At 38.4% G+C, this 17,600-nt stretch overlaps 1 protein-coding gene across 1 annotated transcript; it reads right to left on the minus strand.

The window, feature by feature from the left end:
• Positions 1-863: 863 nt before the first annotated feature.
• Positions 864-8,250, minus strand: KCNE4 (potassium voltage-gated channel subfamily E regulatory subunit 4). Its single transcript, XM_089694300.1, has 2 exons — positions 8,117-8,250; positions 864-3,512 (listed from the first exon to the last, which is right to left on the minus strand). The coding sequence occupies exon 2, from the start codon at positions 3,440-3,442 to the stop codon at positions 2,954-2,956; it is 489 nt and encodes a 162-aa protein (XP_089550426.1). The 5' UTR covers positions 3,443-3,512; positions 8,117-8,250; the 3' UTR covers positions 864-2,953.
• Between the last annotated feature and the right edge of the window lie 9,350 nt (positions 8,251-17,600).

Below are 17,600 nucleotides of genomic sequence, written 5' to 3' on the forward strand. Positions count from 1 at the left end.
AATAGTTATGTCATGGCACACTTTTAAGTCTAGTTCACTTGCAGCAGGAAACAATCAGACTGAATTGATCAGTTCTTGGTGAAGGACTAAAAATGCCCATAAACTACATACAGTATTAAATCACAGCTGGACAGCTTGCACAGCTCACCCACTAAGGTGGTCTCAGGAAAACAAGCATGCTCAGCTGGAAAAAAAAACAACATTCTAGTGGGTCAATTTTCCCTTGGCCAAGATGGATTTATTTTTTTCTGGACAATTACCACTGTTTCCCCATCTAACATCAAAGAAGGCCTTGTCACCTTATTACTGACAACCCTTGTTTGCATAACAGATCTTAAAGGTGGTCATTTGCTCCCATTGCTAGCCCTCCTCTTATTCCTCCCTGCACTCTGAGGGCAGCACAGTGGCTAAATGGTTAGCACTTCTGCCTGAGCAGCACTACGGTCATTGGTTTGGATCCCAACCATGGCACCACCTGCCTGGAGTTTGCATGTTCTGTCTGTGTGGGTTTCCTCTGGGTACTCTGGTTTCTTCCCACACTCCAAAGACATACTGGTAGGTTAATTGGCTTATATCTATATTGGCCCTAGTAAGTGTATGAATAAGTTAGGGACCTTAGATTGTATGCTCCTTAAGGGTTAGGGACTGATGTGAATGTACAATATATATGTAAACTGAAGGTGCTATATAAGTACCTGCAATAAATAAGAGACAAGAGACATTTGTAGTAATATGAAGTTTTGTGAAGTTTTAGTTCTTTGATCTTTCATAGCTGCATCCAGAAGATTATAGTGCTAGTGGTATTGTGGTAAATCCATGGATATACTGTATGTATACCTTGAGTAGAAGACCATTACAGAGGGTTGTTATTATAATCATTTATTCATATAGCACCAACATATTCACAGCACTTCATAAAAACAGAGACATATCAAATAAAATAGAAGACAAACAATAAAATACAATGGGAATGAGGATTTTGTTCTCTAGAACAAAGTACCATATAAATAGAAACATTACATACTTGCACCATCAACATTTTCATTCTCTCCATCTATGTATAAATGTTGTGTGGGTAGTTTTTACTTTGCCATTTTTATGATTTTTGTATTTGTGCATCACAGTTACTGCAAAATGTAGTCCAATAAACCTTTTTTAAGCATTGGATTTTTCAGACGTATTTAACAAGGGAACATAAAAATTTCAGTTTTAAATAGCAACTTAAAACCTGTCACCTCTCATTGTTTGAATTGCTCTAGGCAGATAAGAGGAGGAATTTGGTCAGTGCATATGGTAGATGTTTTTCCACTTGCTGCTTTGTTTCAAGGACGTTTTTTTGTGCTTTAGACAGAATGTCACACAGTTCTACCTAAATTAATTGTGTTTTGTGCAGTGAAAAAGGAAAAAGGTAAAAGGCTATGAACAATGTAAGTCTGTAATTTATAAAGTCACATAAATAGTACTTAAGAGGTCAGTTTTACACTCTAATCACAGCCATGTAGAATTAGGATGCTGTTACCCTTTGTTAACCATCATATTGCAATAATAACCTCTGCTTTAGAATGAATTAAACTCATTACACGCATCACTCAGCTTCTTATACTGGCAAGGTCTAATACATTTGTACAGCTGGTCAGAATATAAACACTGGTGATGATCAAAGTGCTGGAAGCAAACTGACATTACATATTAATTTTTGATACATGCAAAATTATAAAGCAACTGGACCCAAAAATAACTGATTCTAACCCAGAAATGACTGTATGTGGTAGTAAGTAGATTGTAAAGGGCAGAGTTCTATATACCCAATGTGATACATTATAATGTCATAGAATACCACTAAAATGACTTTAGTCAACCAAAGTGCATTTCAGTACAATGGGATGAATCACTCTCTGGCTATTTACAGTATATATAAAGATCTCCACTGATAAGATCCCGTTACCTCTGTTCTCCACTACTGCCTTCATAAGGCCAAACAAGAGATGCTTACTTTTCTTGTTCACTCTCTATAATGTAACACAAACCTAATATAGTAAAACACTCTTGTAATAGTCATAGTGGATGGCTAGAGCTTGGTTGGGTGAAGCTGAGAATGAAGGTCCAGATAAGTTATTGGCAGTATGACACTTTCATCCTTCCCACATGAATGCTAGATTGAAATACCTTCATCGGATAGACTAACCTTTTATGTGAAACTGTATATAAAACAGACATTACAGAAATGTCCTTGCTTTGAAGTCTTACATTCATTTACTGTATTTGAATGTACTTAAAACAATTCTTTAAAGTAAATATTGAAAAGAACTTGGGAGCAACTTTATCACTGTTTAAACCTTTCTGCAATCTATCAAAATGTGCTGCAGTTAAAGACTTTCTGTAAAGCAATAGGTAATAAAGTTAATTTGTATACTATGACATGTATCAGTGCAACAAATAAATGTCACGAAACAACCATCTTCTGTTTGCTTTGTAAGCTTTAGTTACCATCCCTTAAAGTACCCAGGCTTGGATCTAAAGCAATTTCTGGGCTACAACTTCTACAACAATAGTTATCCCAGTGTAAGACAATGTTTATATGTCCAGAATGAAGAACGAACGACACCGACCAAAAACTAATGTATCTAATGCTGACACTATTAGTTCAGTATGGCTCTGTAGAACTATATGGTCACTCAGAATACGTATTGGTCTGTGTTATGCCCCCAGAAGGACAGGACCTGTGATCGGTTTCTAGGGCTAGGTTCAACATTAAAGCCTATGAAGCCTTTTAATGATGTTTTACCTCTCTGTACACATTTATAGCCCACCGCAACATGCTTGATTTTCAACCTTTTGTAGTTCATGTCTCTAAAAAGAGCTCACTAGGCAATATGACCCTAAACCCAGGACTAGTGTCTCCTCAACAGAGATCTTCTAGACTCCTTAGATAAATAGTATCTCTTGCTCGTCGCTAGGAAATTTGAGTTGGCTCTTCAGGCTTTTCATCTGCCTTGTCCTGAACCAGTCCTTCAATGACTTCTTCTTGGATGGTAAAGTGTACATCAGAAGATGAAGATTCAGAACTGATACTGCTATCTGCTCCTTTACAATCAGTACAGAACCTGCCAGTTGCAAAGGTATCCTGTAGCACTGTAAATACAGTGCAAGGTGGGGTTGGCTTGGCTACAGACAATGAAGATGCACTTTTCCTGATTTCCATCCATTGTTTCTCCTCATCTTGATAAAGGAGAAAGAGCTTTGATTCTTTCTCCTTCCGTTTGGACCTCATATAGACCAACATGATACCCATCAGAAATATTCCATAGAAAGACATGACTATTAGTATATAGAGATACTCATTGTTGTCTTTTCCATTGGTAACTTGGCTTGATGGATCCTGAGTTAAGCCATTTCCCTGGCTTGTTATGGTGCCATTGGCTATTTCTTCCATCCTCAACATTGAAGCAGAATTTAGAGCTGTGGGTTCAATAGCTCTACTGTCTGACAATATAAAATGGTGTGGATACAGCCTGAAAGGAAATGCAAAGGCTTTATTAATATAATTGAATCCTCATATTTTAAATATTTTCCTTATATAGCATGTGTGTTCTTTATTTTCCCATTTGTATATAAAGTGGTATTAAATCTAAAAATAAACATTTAATATATTGAAGCTCATCAATTCTTAGATGTCGGTGGCTGCATTCGTTTTGTTTATTTAGGCTTTTTTTCCCTTTATTTTCACCTGGTCATCTAGCTAGTCTGTTATTTCTCAGCTTCCTTTAACAGACTATGCTGTCTAATACCTCTTTCCACCATTACATAATTTTTTAATTCCTTATCTTGCTTTATGCTTCAAGCCTAACCCTCATTTTCAGTCTTTGCTTATTGTCCCGGGTGATTCATAGACACATGAAGCCCAGAGGTTAACAGACACTATGAAAATGATGCTAATTGCAACCAATCAGCTTACAGCTGCCATTACTACAGCCCGAGTCTGAAAATTAAAAAGGAATTGGATTTGATACTCTTAGCAACAAGGCACTGTATCTCTGTGATCACTCTCATATAGCTATATCTTGTATCCATTTTCTTCTCAAATAATTTGAGCGAATGATATCATATTACCCCGGTACAAATCATTAGTAATACCTCATCTGGAATATGCAGTTCAGTTTTGGGCATCAATTCACAAAAAGAACATTGGGGAACTGGAGAAAGTACAGAGGAGGGCAACCAAACTGATAAGAGGTATGGAGGAGCTCAGCTATGGGAAAGATTAGAGGAACTGAATTTATTCTGTCATGAGAAGAGGAGATTAAAGGGGGATATGATCAACATGTATAAATACATCAGTGGTTCATATAGTGAACTCGGTGTAGAGCTATTCACCCTGAGGTCATCACAGAGGACAAGGGGGCACTCTTCACACCTGAAGGAAAATAAATTTCATCTCCAAACATGAAAAGGTTTCTTCACAGTGAGAGCTGTGAAAATGTGGAATAGATTCCCTCAAGAGTTGGTTCTGGCCAGCTCAGTGGATTGCTTTACAAAAGGCCTGGATTCTTCCTTGGATACACAGAATATAACTGGATACTAACATTTATAGGTAAAGTTGATCCAGGGAATATCCGATTGCCTCTCGGGGGATCAGGAAGGAATTTTTTCTCCTAGAGGAGCAATTTGGATCATACTTCGCTGGGTTGTTTTGCCTTCCTCTGGATCAACTGTGGTTGCAGGATTATAACTTTTTTTTTTTTAATGGTTGAACTGGATAGACGTTTGTCTTTTTATGGCCAGACTAACTATGTAACCGTATAATTTACTGATTCTTCTTAATTTACTGAAGTCAAACAGGAAATGGGAAATGTGACTAGTGAGCACTAAATTTATAGAAGACTTGGCATAGTGCCATTTTAGTCTTATTTCATCTAGTTTCATTCCACATGGACTTTGAAATATCTAAGTATCCAGATTTCATCTCTTTTTAACTTGGCCTGAAATAGGAACTATTGCAGTAAGTCTATGTTATAGCAGGAAGCTTCAGTTATTTTCTAGCATCACTGAGACAACTAGCTGGCTATACACTGTTAGAGTTTCGGCTGATTCAGAGGAATCTAATGGTGCCCTGGTGGATCTACAAAACTCAACTGACTTTTGTCAAAGAAAACCATCCTGAAAATTCTAGGCTGAACATCACCTGCACCCAATCAGCTGTTTAGCCATTAGCGGCTGTCAGAGTACAATAGCAAGGCAGGGGGATTTATCCATCTGCGCCATTTGCATGGATGGAGAAATCTGTTAGATTTGGCTGAGCAAAAAAAATATATTTGTGTATTGTCAGCCTAAGGCTTGCAGACAAGCAGATCTCAGTCAGGTAACATCTGTCTCTCCGAAGAATAATTGCCTATTGTCTGGCCCAAGTGTGCAGCATTTACTTATTGAAAGCATAGTTTCATTTTTCATATAATATTTGAACACCAATTCATTAATAGGAAACTGGAAACTCTATTTGAATGAATGTTTATAATATTATAACAGGAAAAAGTATGTGGTTCTTCATATCCTGAACTATCGCTCAGACTGGTGAGCCCAGGTGGAATTTACTACAAGATTACTTATGTCTTTATTTAATGATAGTGTGTTCAGTAATTTCAAGTGTTACTAAACCCAGGACCCTGCATTCACTATATCTGGTCTCCCACAGTACACAGAACATGGAAATGCAATTATTTTAGTAAATATAAACTGCTAAATACCTTTTCTCATCAGCAGTTAGAGCAGTCTTGTGACTTCTATCAGTGACCTGCAGAGCACTGGTTAAAGCTTGTAGGAGGAGTTTTTCATTCTGCTTGACTGTCCTAAGAGGCTGCATAACCCCCCACCCTCTGTCAGGACAGCGCTGATTGACCCTGTGCCGATCACATGAACCCTCCCAAGAAAAAAAAAAAAAACTCTCTAGCAATACACACTAAACTGAGCATGTGCAGAGCGACTCCTAAAGCTCTGTACTATCAGCAGATGGACTGGGGACAGTAGAAGAAGGTAGGGGATCAGAGAAGACAGGATCAAACAGCCTTTTAACACAACACGTAGGATTAACCCCTTAGGTTCCACAGTGAGTATAACAAGCATGATTTACTGTATACACAGACTGATTTTACTGTTTTGGGTTTAGTAACACTATAAACAATAAGAGCTGACTGTACTGTACCAGAGGATAGAAACAATTTAAACAAATTTATATTAGCATTACAACCTCCTGGATGTGTAAAAGAGCAACTTCCAAATGTCTCTATGGCATGTTATTTTGTCCAGCTTTAGATACACCTAGCTGGCTGAGAAAACAGTATTTATGTCCTCAAAGGTCCTTCCTTTTAATATATATTACAATGGGAACTTTAGTCTTGTTTATTTTTTTTTTATAATATAAATGTGAAAAAGATCAACTTGATGTAAACAGTCTTATCAATGTGTATTTCTTTTTATAGTTTGGAAGCACATGGGGTGAATATTTTGATTCCTTTATCACCTTACTGCTAAACCATTAGGCTCTTTTCAGTAGCCATTGGTTGTCAAAGACCATGTCATTTCAAGTTGCCCAAGCTGAAATGGCAACAGTGGTTTTTATTCACGGAAAGAAAGAAGAACTTTTTCCCTCTAAATAAAAAAATTAATTTCTTAATGCTAATATGTAACCTAATACATATCCATGTGAAGGGTGAATTTTACTTAAAGACCCTCTTTATTATAATTCACTTCATTTCTCATGTGATAAATGTTATCCATGTGTTGTTAGATGAATACTCGGGACTTTGTCTATTTACTATGGTGTTAAGGAACCCTGAAAAGATGTGATAAAATCAGTGGCTCTACAAATTCCAAACAATGTAAACGTTTCTAGAACAAGGTAATGCATGTATTCAACATTCCCCGTGCAGATGGCACACAGAATCATTGCCGAAAACTGAAGTACATTAGCCACAACAAATACTTGTAAGAGTTGGGAAAGCAAAGTGGACCTGGAACCTGGGTTCACACTGATGCGGTCCAGAATTTGCAGCATTTTCTGTGCGAATTCCGCACTGCATCAGAATCACACCCCGTTCATGAGAACCGTTGCAGGTATGTTAAGTTAACAACACCCCAAAATCGGTCAGCAAAACGCGGTGTGTAGTGCAGAATTGGATTGCATAGGTGTGAATACCCATGTGATCTGGACACAAAAATAGGGTCCTGCACCTTTTTGGTGCGGATGTGGTGCGATTTGAGCCATAATGTATGGCACAAATCGCACCGCACACAATTCGCATGTGATTTGCACAGGAATGCGGTGCTGTTCCTGTGCAAATCACATGCGATGTACCACACCGCATGAGTGTAAACCTAGCCTCATCAAAGCGCCAATCTCTGTGTACACCTTGCCTACATCCTCCTTATTCATTTTTCATTTTTGAGCTTTGAAACAAGGCATTCAGTTATGATCTATAAGGAGTTTCAAGCACCAGCAGTCTGTGCAGAGCCTACCAACCTACAGTACCATCCTCCGTGTGTAGCCTTGTATTATCTGCAGTAACCAACCTTTGACAGTTGTGCTGCATCACTGTGCGCATCCAGCCTAGAGCATTTCAATTAATCTGTCTATTACATATTCAGTACATTTTTAAATAGGCTGATTTGCTAATGATGCTGGAAAATATTTTCAAAAGAAACTGAAGTTAAGAAAATTAAAATATGCAATAATTTAAATATACAACAAAACCATTATACTTGTAACAAATCCAAACTGTACAATTACTAATAATATACAGTTATATTTTTGGGACTCTACAACTTTTTAATTAGCAGTAGGAGAATACTATACCAAGTTAGCCATTAATGAATGCAGAAAGTTTAGAAGTTAAGTGATACCGTTTATTGGCTATCTCTTAAAGATGCAAGCTTTCGGATGACTTAGATCCCTCCTTTGGGCTTTATACATTTCTTTTTGTGTAAAGCGTAATCATTGTAATTTAAATGCTTACTTACATACATTTTCTGGTAATACATTTTAGTGACTAAATATATGCAATGGTTTATTTTTGTTGCATGCATACAGATAAAGACTATATAGTAGAAGGAGACATGAACTTACGTGTCAGAACTTCTTGCGTAGAAGTGAAATGATGTCCTACTCGTGCCTCTGGTAAATCTGGAAAGCTGAACCGGTCTCCAGCTGATGTTTTGGAAGCCGGTGAAGCTGCTGGAGAATAAATAGGCAGCTGTAGACGTCTTTATGACATGATGTAGAAGGGGGAGGGTGCAGGCCTGTGCTTGAAGACACGCAGAACATCCTCCTGAACTTGTGACAGACACCAGGGAGAGAGCAGAGGAGATAGGGAGAGGGAATGAGAGAGATGTTCTGGCCCTAGTGACATAAGCAAAGTCATATGCCTATTTAAGAAGGGAATTGCTGCACGCCAATTAGAAAGAAGTATGTAATGCTTTGGCTGATGAAAACTGAAATATAACTAGTTCAGCAAAAAACCTTTGACATAAATAGTCCAAGTGTTTCCAAAAAAACTGATAAAATCACATAAAAGTATAATAATCAGAATAATTATCAAGAGGGCAAATTGAAAAAGTGTGTTCATATTTAGACAAGGGCAGTGTATGGAGAGATCTACAATTGTCATCTGAGCTGCATGATAGAAGAGACAAATCTCATCCATTCTGAGCAGCACAGTGGCTTAATGGTTAGCATTTCTGCCTGACAGTACTAGGGTTGTTGGTTCAAATCCCAGTCATGGCACATACCTGCCTGGAGTTTGCATGTTCTCCCTGTGCCTGTGTGGGTTTCCTAAAGGTACTCCGGTTTCCTCCCACATGCCAAAGACATGCTGGTAGGGTAATTGGCTCCTGTCTAAAATGGCCCTAGTATGTGTATGTATGAATATGAGTTAGGGGCCTTAGATTGTACACCCCTTGAGGGTTAGGGACTGATGTGAATGTACTATATATATATATATATATATCAATAAAGCGCTGTGTAAATAATAAAGCGCTGTGTAAATTGAGAGTGCTATACAAGTACCTGAAATACTATATGTTTATATTACTCAGAAGAAAAATTGTAAGATTGTCTGTTTAGAGCTTATAGAATAGTGTATTTTTAGTGAGCACATACTGGAGTTATTATGGCAGCATCAAACTTAAAAGTGTAATTTTTTTTTTTTTTTTTAAAGTGAAATTATCATCTCTTTTCAAGTAAAACATTGTGCATTTATAATTTATTTAAATTATGAGCATTGCACCTGTGATCAGCAGATAATGGGTGGAATCTCAGACTCCTATGACTGTCAGTGTAACTGTTTGCCCATGCGAGGTGCAGGCAGTTACTGAAAGACAGGAAGGATCAATGAACTACCTAAAGTGCTCTTCAGCGCACTGATAGTTCATTGAGAACTACAAGTAGTCAACCCCAATGGCTGATGGTAGTTCTCCCATTTACAGAACTCTGTGAATGAATGACGCAGGCGGGTGGACAGAGCCCTGCACAGCCGCATTTAAAAAAAAGTGACAGCAGATGTGAGGAGAGGTTCCCTGGCCCGCTGTCACAATGGGGACTTGTGGGGGTGCGGGGGCTCCTAAGTTTGTATCATGTTACACCCTAAATATGGCTGTAACCTGAAACATGTTACTAAAGTCGAACTAATCCTTAAAGCTACTTTCACACTACTCCCTTGCAAAAATGTGGTATTTTTTCTTCCATGTTTTCACAGCATTTTTGCAGTGTTTCACACCTGTGAAAAAAAGACATGTGACTCAAAAAATGCACCAGGAATGCAACCGCAGGTGCATTATCTATGCATTTTTGCCACTTTTTGATGCAATTTCCATTCTTTACAATTGGGAGGTGTATTTTTGGTGTGTTTTTTTTTAACCACACCAAACATGTACCAAAAATGCAGCAGTCACGAATTGAAAAATGCAACAGACCAGTGTGATGAGTTCCATAGGAGTTAATGGTCATGCATTTTGATTCCACTTTTTTAATGCAAAAATGGAAGAAAAATGGATCAGTGTGAAAGCAGACATGAAGTTACTTTTTATGTGACCCACATATTTATACATGCTTGCTCATATCTCTTGTCCTTGTATTAAATATAGCAAATTGCGGATGACCCATGCAAGGGAGCAGACACTCACTACACTTACACTGCCTTACCCAGTGAGATATCAGCCACACAGTGAGTGCATTGTTTTCAGTGACTCATAGGGGTTGATTTACTAAAGGCAAATCGGATGTGTACTTTGCAAAGGAAGTTACACTTTGCATGAGATTTTTACCCAGAGCTTAGTGAATGTGGTGAAATTTTGCATTTCCATGTTGCAAATAAATGCAAGGAAAATGTAAAACACATTTGCTTGGAAGTCAGCAGAGCTTCCCCTCATTTACTAAGCTCTGGGGACAATTCCCTAGCAACGTGCAACTTTCACTAAGTAGAACAGCCTTTAGTAAATCAACCCCACAGACTTTTACTGTGGGAAAAAAATGATAAAGTATAATTAATGTGAAGCACTGCACAGGAGGAAGCAAAGCTTGCAGAGGTAATGAGCAAATATGGCTATCCTACTGTACATACTTCAAAAAAATATTTTACAAAGGAACAGGCTTTTTATAAAAAAAATTCATTCGTTAATAGCATTATTTATATTAACCGCTTCTCGTCCGCCCTATAGCAGAAATACTGCTACAGGGTGGCACGGGTGCGCAAAATTACCTATATATACGCAATTTTGTATTTACGGGTAGGGGGTGTGTGCGAGATGCTTGGGTGCCCTACCTGTGCCGCCATACATGCCTGTGGCGGTCAATCACCAGGTCCTGGCCGTTGATTACTTGCCGAAACCCAGTTATTGCCGAGCATCTCCCACGGAGAAGAGAACTGTTTGTAAACAAAACAGTTATCCTCCCTATCAGATCATGCACACTGCTGTGCATGGCTGTGCACAGCACAGCCATGCACAGCAGTGTGCTTACAGTGAAGCACAAACACACAGCCCCTAGTAAAATGGCACAAAGCTAACCCTTTGATTGCCCCACATGCTAACCCCTTCCTACCCGGTGCCATTAGTACAGTGTCAGTGCTTTTTATTAGCACCGATCACTGTATTAGTGTCACTGGGGATGTCAGTGGCAGTTAGTTCCACCCAGTGTCAGAATGCCCACCGCAAGCCCCCTATAAGTCGCTGATTGCCGCCATTACTATAACTTTCACATAAACCAGTTAATTTACACTTATTGGGATTTTTTTTTTCAGCAAAGACATGTAGCAGAATACATTTTGACCTAAATGTATGACAAAATTTGGTTTTTAAAATTTTTTTAATGGACATGTTTAATAGCAAAAAGTCAAAAATATAGTTTTTTTCTCAAAATTGTCAGCCTTTTTTTCTTTTTTAATAGCACAAAAAATGAAAACCACACAGGCAATCAAATACCACTGAAAGAAAGCTCAATCGTTGCATGACTGCGCAATTGTCAGTTAAAGTAATGCAGCGCAGTAACACAAAAAATGGCCTGGTCAGGAAGAGGGGCTAAATCCTCTGGAGGGCAAGATTCCTTTTACAAAAATAAATACAAAATATTTTGAACAAATTGTAGGTTCACTTTAAAAGACAAAAAATAAGATATTCTTGCGCCAATACAAAATACCTGCCAAATACAAAATATGTGTATCCCTCTTCTAAATTGCAAAAAATGTGAAAACACAAATAATATTTATAAATAAAACAGCGCAAAATAGACCTTCATGCAAATTTAGTAAATCACAAAACATAAATGTCCCATATTCATTAGTGCATATCTCTGTCAGAAAATCTTCAGGAAAGACACCCCAAAACCACTTGTGATGAAATCTGAGGATTCCAAATGCTTTTTAGGTGGAAGTTTCCTAAAAGCATTTGGAATCCTCAGCTTTCATCACAAGTGGTTTTGGGGAGTCTTTCCTGAAGATTTTCTGACAGAGATATGCACTAATGAATATGGGACATTTATGTTTTGTGATTTGCTAAATTTGCATGAAGGTCTATTTTGCGCTATTTTATTTATAAATATCACTTTAAAGACAGATTGCTGTTAACCCTTCCACTTGTATTGGGAAAAAAAAAACATTTTAATGCTGTTGCTTTATGTCTTGGGGACTTTTTGATTTCTCTGTTATATATGTGTTAATTAACTATTTTAAAATTAGACATAAGCCACAAGTAGCTTAACCTTGTTCTTACAGGGAATTTCCAGTTCCAGATGGAAATCACCCATCTACTTCTGTTCCCGTTGCCTAGAAAAATACAGGAGTCTCTGCATCACAATATTTTATGATTGTGACTGGGAGATGAAGGGCTGTGATTCTGAATTTCAAGTGCAGGACCACAGAGTTTTGCAGCCTTGTACCATGATGGTATTTATAATTCTTTCTCTGGTGTGACAATCCCTGGTTGGTGTGTTTCTAGATTTGTGTCCATCTCTGACTCTAGAGGGGCTCAATACAGTGACTAAGTGAATGTCCATCAATTTGTCTGGAATGGCCAGCTGACCCTAGCGAGACTGTAATGTCATCTCATAACCTCGTTCGGTATGTGCTGAACCGGATGAATTTCAGTCAGTCAATCTATGGCCAGCTTTACAATGAAAATGTTGAACAAAATTCTTCTACTTTATACCCAGATTAAGTCTGTGGATGCCTGTTTGCTGGGTTTTCCATATATCAAGACCCACCTGGTAAGAACGGCCTTGGCAGATTAACCCCATAAAAACCTATATTTAGTAAGCATTGATCTTGTATGTATTATATGGATGATTCTGTTACTATTTTTTGTTATTATGCAAAGTCAAAATTGTTTGTATTTTAGTTTTCTAGTGTCAGTTACATGCAACTACCTGTATACTCCTGAAGAAGCCAGAAATTTGTCAAAATATGTCAAGTTGGAATTGTTGCATTGTGAACTTCAAGCCATGTGAAATATTGTGTTGGTTTTATAGTTTTCAAAACTACTAATGTGATGTTTTTTTCTATGTTAATATGGAATAAAGCTTTGTATTGATTTTAGTACATACTAAGTGTGAAATTTGTCGCACACCTTAAAAATCCCTTTTCTTTTCATATAATGCTGGGTACAGGGGCGGACTGACCATTCGAGCACTCTGGCACTGCCCAAGGGCCCGGGGTCAGTAGGGGGCCCCATGAGATGCTCCTGGTACTTTTCATTGGCTTTTTCAGGTGTGGGCTAGGACACAGGGGCCCCATGATCCCTTATTGCCCGGGGGCCCCATGAGTTGTCAGTCCGCCCCTGGCTGGGTATTATCAATTTTATTTGCTGATACCATATTGTCATATTATGTAGAAGAACCTCGTTATGGTTTTTAAAGATTCAGTTTAATAAAATGTTATATTATCATGATTGTTGTTCAATTGTGGTGCTTGGAAAGTCAGTTTCCAAAAAATGGTATGCTTTTTTATGCTTTGAATGTCGATGCATGTTTGGCCACTGCAGCTCAACAGAAGTCAATCTATCAACAGACATGTCTTGAACAGACCTATTGGGAAAAAAGCCGTTCGATCAGCAGCTGCAGTTAATGGCTGCAGTGCTGATCTGTGTATTCTGGCAGATGAGGATTCCCCCCGCTAGCAGAATACAATAGCACAGTAGGGAGGATTCCCCCATCCAACTCAAATGTGTGGATGGGGGAATCGGTTAAAATTTTTCCTTCAGCCTGTTGTCTGAACAAAAAAAGCTTAGCCATGTATGACCAGCTTAAGAACTTTATAGCAGCGTCTGTTTGCTTTTCTAATCATTAGTGAGGCCAAATCGACAATAGTTTTTCACTGAAGCGACAAGAAGATTCGAAGGGAAAGGATGGAAAATAATGTATTTCGCGCTCCATAAGACGCACCTGACCATAAGACGCACCTAGGTTTTTGAGGTGAAAAACAAGAAAAAAAATATTCTGAACTAATGGACTGCAGACATAGTACAGGAGATGACCAGAGACTGCGGACACACTACAGGAGATGACCAGAGACTGCGGACACAGTACAGGAGATGACCAGAGACTGCGGACACAGTACAGGAGATGACCAGAGACTGCGGACACAGTACAGGAGATGACCAGAGACTGCGGACACAGTACAGGAGATGACCAGAGACTGCGGACACAGTACAGGAGATGACGAGAGACTGCGAACACAGTACAGGAGATGACGAGAGACTGCGAACACAGTACAGGGGATGACCAGAGACTGCAGACACACTACAGGAGATGACGAGAGACTGCGAACACAGTACAGGGGATGACCAGAGACTGCGGACACACTACAGGAGATGACCAGAGACTGGGGACACAGTACAGGAGATGACCAGAGACTGGGGACACAGTACAGGGAATGACCAGAGACTGCGGACACAGTACAGGGGATGACCAGAGACTGCAGACACAGTACAGGGAATGACCAGAGACTGCGGACATAGTACAGGAGATGACCAGAGACTGCAGACACAGTACAGGAGATGAGCAGAGACTGCGGACACAGATACAGAGATATATGTGCACAATTCTGCCAGGACTCATGTTGGGACCTTTGCTGATAATACCGGTTTGTACATTGGATGTATGTACTGTTATTAATCTTTTCTTATATAAAGCTTGTAATATTTGCATACTGGTGTGTACCTATATGGTTAGCGTTAATGTCATATACTGGTTGCAGTAGTTACTCAATTACTTTGATTAGACTATAGATTGATTTCCCAGGAAGTGAATCCCATCTGTTCACAGTGGTCCTGTCCTGGGTGGAGGCACTGCCAACTTTATTATCAAACCCCCACTCTTCCACTCAACAAAGGTTCTGGTTCTCAGATTTACCTACAGGTTTAGCTCAATATCCTGTTTGGGGAGGACAACTTTTCAGTTAGGAGTTGGGAACAGAAGTGACATAAGTTCTTTAAGGCACAGGATTAAGGTAGCCTATTCACTATAAATGGAATGTCAACTCACCCCACCTTACAAAAAAACTCACCTGCACTATTTTTACAATACAGTGCACCACAAAACATGGCGTATGTGTAATGGATGAGTAATAATCACTTGAGGTGAGTAATACTCTAGCAAAGAGCAAGCATTTTTTAAAATACAAAATGTATTAAAAACACACAGTTAAAAACAACATGCTTCCCCATTGGTTTGATAGTAATCTTCACAACTGTCACGTAGAAAAAGGTTCTAAAAGTGCCAATCTAAAATAACTGCTATATCCTCACTTCATAATTTGTTTAGTTCATGTTTTATTAGTAAGATAAGGCGTGCAGGTGATCTGTCATGTACATTGTTAATTCGCTGACATGCTCTGACATACAGCGGTGTAGCATGGTATTTAGGCTCATTGGGCCGTTAAAAGCAGTAAATATTATAGGTAACATCTGAAAAAATTGTATTTAGTGTCAATGCCTTACCAGTGCCTGAAACACCATTATAGCAATGTATAGTCAAAATGCCATATGTGTTCTAGTTAAAGCGGCATTGGAAGCATGGATTTGGATAGAATTTTCTGAATATGACTGTCATCTACTATACCACAGAAAGGTACATATACAGTTGTATTCAAAATAATAGTGTGTTGAAAAAAGTGAATAAAGCTCAAAATCCTTCTAATAGCTTTTATTTCCATACACACAAATGCATTGGGAACACTACACATTCTATTCCAAATCAAAACATGAAGAAAAATATATCAAAATTTGTGTTGTTCCTCTAAAAAAATTGAAGAAAAGTGAATATTAGACTGTTCAAAAAAATAGCAGTGTTTGTATTCTTCTTTACAAACTCAAACATTCACTATATAAACTGAAAAATTTTGAAGATTTTGCTTTCCTTTGAATCAATTAATATTTAGTTGTATAAACACTGTTTCTGAGAACTGCTGTACATCTGTGTTGCATGGAGTCAACCAACTTCTGGCACCTGTGAAACATCCCCATATCATGATGCTTGTGCAACCATGTTTCACTGTCTTCACAGTGTACTGTGGCTTGAATTCAGTGTTTGGGGGTCATCTGACAAACTGTCTCCGGCCACTAGACCCAAAAAGAACAATCTTACTTTCATCAGTCCACAAAATGTTGCGCCATTTCTCTTTAGGCCAGTCAATGTGCCCTTTGGCAAATTGTAACCTCTTCAGCACATGTCTTTTTTTCAACAGTGGGACTTTGCGGGGGCTTCTTGCAGATAGCTTGGCTTCACATAGGCGTCTTCTAATTGTAACAGTACTCACAGGTAACTTTAGACCTTCTTTGATCTTCCTGGAGCTGATTGTTGGCTGAGTCTTTGCCATTTTGGCTATTCTTCTATCCATTCGAATGGTAGTTTTTCGCTTTCTTCCACGTCTTTCAGGTTGTGGTTGCCATTTTGCAATCATTTTAGCTGAGCAGCCTATAATTTTCTGCAATTCTTTATATGTTTTCTCCTCTCCAATCAACTTTTCAATCAAGGTACGCTGTTCTTCTGAACAATGTCTGGAACGACCCATTTTCCTTAGAATTTCAGATAGAAATGCACTGTAACCAGCATGTACAACATTTGCTTCCTTCCTTCCTTAAATAAGGGCAATAATTGCCACCTGTTTTTCAAAGAATGAATGACCTCACTAATAGAACTCCACACTCCACACACATTATTTTGAACATGCCCCTTTCAATTAGCGATTCAATTACACAGAATCAGCAGCATGCATGTCATGACTGTTGGGTCTGTTGGATTTCTATTACTATACTACACCTGCTAGTAAATTATTTGCCATGTAGAAATATCATTTTTACCAAAAACAGTGATTGATCAGGTTAGTGATGTCTGACTGCTATTATTTTGAACACAACTGTACATGTATAGTTGATCTGCAGATCCAATGTACATACACAGGGAACGTGGTCTGGTTTACCAAAATGCCAGCTACCTAACATACTAGCCCAACGTCAGTGTATTACCCCCTTGATTTGGTCCACCTACCTTGTAAACCAATCCCCATGATTTTCTTAGCATAGTCATGTACCCCTCTATTATTAGACCTCCTAGGGGTGTATCTTTCTTGGGTTATTTGCCACACATGAAAAGGTATTTCAAATGTGACGCTCTAGTATCAGAGGAGAAAAGGTAAAGTAAAACAAAAAGTTCAGTGGAAAGCATTACATTTTCCTGTGGTTTTCAAAGAAGTAATATGCACTGTCTTTCACTATAGATAGAGGATGTTTGATAATATCTGTGCATAGCTTAAGCACTTGCCCTCCAGAGGATTTACCGCCTTTCCTGACCAGGTCATTTTTTGTGATACGGCATTGCGTTACTTTAACTGACAATTGCTTGGTCATGCTACACTGAACCCAAATGAAATTTACGTTCTTTTTTTCCCACAAATAGAGCTTTCTTTTGGTGGTATTTCATTGCCTGTGCAATTTTTATTTTTTGCGCTGTAAACAAAAAAAAGACCGACAATGTTAAAAAAAAAAACAATGATATTTTTGACTTTTTGCTATTAAACATGTCCAGTAACAAAATTTTAAAAATCAATTTAGGCCAAAACGTATTC

Source organism: Staurois parvus, unplaced genomic scaffold (genome assembly GCF_062004578.1).
Source record: "Staurois parvus isolate SC_StPar_1 unplaced genomic scaffold, SC_StPar_1.0 ptg000658l, whole genome shotgun sequence".
In the NCBI taxonomy this organism is placed as follows: domain Eukaryota; kingdom Metazoa; phylum Chordata; class Amphibia; order Anura; family Ranidae; genus Staurois; species Staurois parvus.